Raw genomic sequence first — 3,434 nt, forward strand, 5'->3', positions numbered from 1 at the left:
GCAGGAATAGAAGGATTTCCTAAGCAACAAAGATCTGCTTCGCTTAAAAATATTTCAGTAAGAAAAAAACAGAAAGATGTTAGGAAGGCTTCAGCTTTCACGAGGAGTGGGGAAAAAGCTGATTCTGTTTTATCACTTTTTGATATTTGTTACGAATTGTGGCCTCTTAACCCAAGAATAAGGGTACAGAAATTAAAACAGCGATGACAAATCACCGCTGCAGAGTGTAACTGCCTGGGAGAAGTCCCCTTGCAATGCTCTTCAAGCACAGTTGAGATCTATATTCCTTTTACTTTCCCATGCAATTAAGCAGAAGCAGTGAAAGAGCGAAGACTGAGAAGGCAGAAGTGATAATAACTGCGGGGAAGAAGCGAACATGTTCAAGAACCTTGTATAACCACCGTAAGAACAGATCCGTCACGCGGGGTTAAGACAGCGCCTCGTCTGTGTCATGGCAAAGAAAACTCGTGCGGATGGCACGGTTTCCCTCAACAGCAAGCCCCAGCGAGTACTTGGTGGCCCCTGAGAAAGAGCAGAGATTTTGTAGCGTCCCTTTCCCACCTCCTACGTAAGTATTGCACAACGTGGCTGGTTTCTGTTTGCGAAGGGCTGGGGATATGAAAAGCAACTGTAAACGCTGCCTGGGTAAGTGGGCCAGTCGAATCAAGGTGAATTATGAAACTGCCCCTGCGAGCTGTGCGAGCAGTACACACGATGGATTTAAATACAGGTTCTTTCCCAATTCCGGGGCCTTTTCAGCACTGTATCTCCCGGCACATCGGCTTGGTGACCCCCAGCTGCGGTCTCTCTCTGCAGGGTATTTTCTCTTTTTGCCTTTCCCCCATTTAGCATCATTTTTCCTCAATAATCCCTCCATTGCGTGCCTGTTGAGCGCGTCTGCTGTGAAGTTAGCTCTTTGTGATCTGGCAACTCGGGCAGCAAGAACGTAAAGATACTTCCAAGGAGGGGCTGTTTGCAACTGAAAAAATAAAGGAAGGATGAATCGGTAGAGCGAAGGGATGGATGGTGGGTGAAAATGAACAAATGCTGAGTCACCCCCTGAAAACGAAATCATCTGCAAAACCCCCTGACTTGGGATGATAGGAAATAATGCAGGAAAAAGCCTTGGGAGTTCACACAGACAATCCCCCCGGCACAGCACAGGATTCAAACCTCTCTGCTCCTCTTTCATTTTGATACCACGTGCCATAACGGAAAATGAAAAAATACCAGTAAATGGGGCAGTACAAAGCTTGACCTAAGCAGCAATTCTCAAAGGGAACAAGGAAAGCAGGACCTGAGCCTATCTCAGTTTAGTTAGACTTTCAAATTACCAGATCTCCTTTCCCATCCTCCTTTATTTTTCCTCTCCGTTTCCCAGCTGCTTTTCTTTTAATCTCCTCTTTCAACCTATTTGAACCCCTCCAGCGTAAGAAATCCCCCCTCACAATGCCGGTCGCTTCTCTGCCGCTTCGAAGAAGGAACAGGCACATGCAACTTCAGGGATTTTTTATAAAAATTGTAAAGGAGCTTCTGCCAAGGCCACGAGTGGCTGAGCTCCTCGTAGTCGCGGTGCCCGGCAGCCGCGGGCAGGAGGATTCAGCTGCCTGCCACGTGAGCCGGCACTTCAACGAGCTGAAATTATATGTTTTGCTCTGATGCTGTAAACACAGGGAGGAAGCCAACAGGAGGCAGTTGCCGAGTATTGGAGAAGGCACTTAGAAATTAAGTATCAGCATATCAATGGGCGCGCAACGACACATGGCTTTGGCACGGGTGAGCCGCCTGGAACAGAAGATCGGTTCACTTTTGAATATTTTTCCCGCTTTCAAAAATGAAGAGCGGATCCTGCTGGTTCCTGTGCATCCAACAAAGCTGGATGGCCACTGGCTTTCCCCAACCACCGCAGGCCAGTGTGCAGAAATGAGCAACACTCTCCCAAAATCTCCTCTTGCAGATACAGTTTGGGGCTCAGTACCCTTCTCATCCTTCCAGCTTTTGGCCCGTACAATCCTCTGGTGACTGCCACATTTCCAGTACAGAGCTCATGCCTCGAGCGCTGTGCCATGCTTCTTCCAAAGAGCAGCACAGGGCTACAGCTTCAGACGAGTTGACCGGCAGCTTGTTGGCATCAAAAGTATGGACAAGCATTAGCTTGGCACGCTGAGGACGAGCGCGCTCACCGGCGTGGCAGCCTGCGGTGTACGGGTGGGAGTGGGCGAGCTCTCTGTGCCTGCCATTGCAAAGGGCTTCAATGCTTTTCCTGGGGTTGCACAATAAACACAGGCCTGGGAGGCTGCAGCTGGCTAAAGAGCACGGGAAGGCAAAGAAAAAGAAATCAGAACGTGCTCCCTCCGTCCCTCCAGGTGGGATGTTTTGGCTGAGGGCACAGGGGGTGCCTCGGGGCAGCCAGGGCACAGGGCCAGCACCGTTGCTCCCCTGCCGAAGTTTTGCACCTGGGCGTTCCCATGCACTCGGGCTGAGTCACGGTCTCACGTGGCAGAGCGCTGAATCAATCCGAATACGAGGGGGCAAGCGCTTGCTGCTAGAGGGAAATCTGGAGGGAAGGTGCATGTTATCAATCACGCTGCAGCTAAATCTTCCCCAGGGGCTCCCAAGCCTGGGTCCTTGAGCCGCATCTTTCGTGCTGCATCTGCACATGTACAGCGTGTATCTCCTGCTGCCTGCAGATGCTGCCGGCACAGGCAGAACTGGGGGAGCAGGAGCTGGCTGACCCCCATGCCAGGGCAGGATCCCTCTGGTGATTTCTCAGCCCACCTGTGCCCGTGCGCTCGCCACGTGCTCTGGGAAGGGCACGTAGCGCGTCTGAGCTCTGTGTGTGCATGAGCCGTGCTGCGTGTGGCTCTGCTTTGGGGTGTGCGTCCCACCTAGGTGCTCTGTGCATGTGGATGACCCCTGCCGGGTGGGCAGCTGTGCGTGTGTCCCACCTGGGAAGGTGTGGGTGAGCATGAGCCCCAGCCCGTCCCACGCTGGGCAGGCTGAGTGGGGAGCTGTGTGCCCAGTGCCCCCACGCGGGTGGGTGCCCATGGGGGTGCCCAGTGCCCCAGATGAGCCTTGTGCCCCAGGTGGGGATGCCTCCAGGGCGTAGGTACCTGTGAGTGTACGTAGTGCTCCCCAGGTGTGGATGCCCCCCATATGGGTACCCCCCCAGTGAGCCCAGTGCCCTGGTAGGAGTGACCTGGGTGTGGGTGCATCCTGGCTGCGCTGGGTCCCCCCAGCGTGGGTGGGTCCCCATGGGGGTGCCGGGTGCCCCGGGTGTGGGGGCACCCCTGGGTGTGGCTACCCCGGGAAGTGGGTGCCCCTGGATCTACCCGCGCCTGACCCACGGGTGTCCGTGCCTGATGCCCCACGCATGGGTGCACCCGGGTGCGGACGCCCGTGGGCGGGTGCGGCGTGGGCGGGTGCCCCAGGGG

General features: G+C 54.6%; 1 protein-coding gene across 1 annotated transcript in view; it reads left to right on the forward strand.

Moving 5' to 3' along the window:
• The first annotated feature begins 1,761 nt into the window (after positions 1-1,761).
• ATL1 (atlastin GTPase 1) overlaps positions 1,762-3,434 on the forward strand; it is a 28,752-nt gene continuing 27,079 nt past the window's right edge. Inside the window, 1 exon segment of the mRNA XM_009321650.1 lies at positions 1,762-1,909. Within this exon segment, the coding sequence (XP_009319925.1) occupies positions 1,762-1,909 (148 nt within the window).

This window comes from Pygoscelis adeliae, unplaced genomic scaffold (genome assembly GCF_000699105.1).
Source record: "Pygoscelis adeliae isolate BGI_AS28 unplaced genomic scaffold, ASM69910v1 Scaffold43, whole genome shotgun sequence".
Lineage (NCBI taxonomy): Eukaryota > Metazoa > Chordata > Aves > Sphenisciformes > Spheniscidae > Pygoscelis > Pygoscelis adeliae.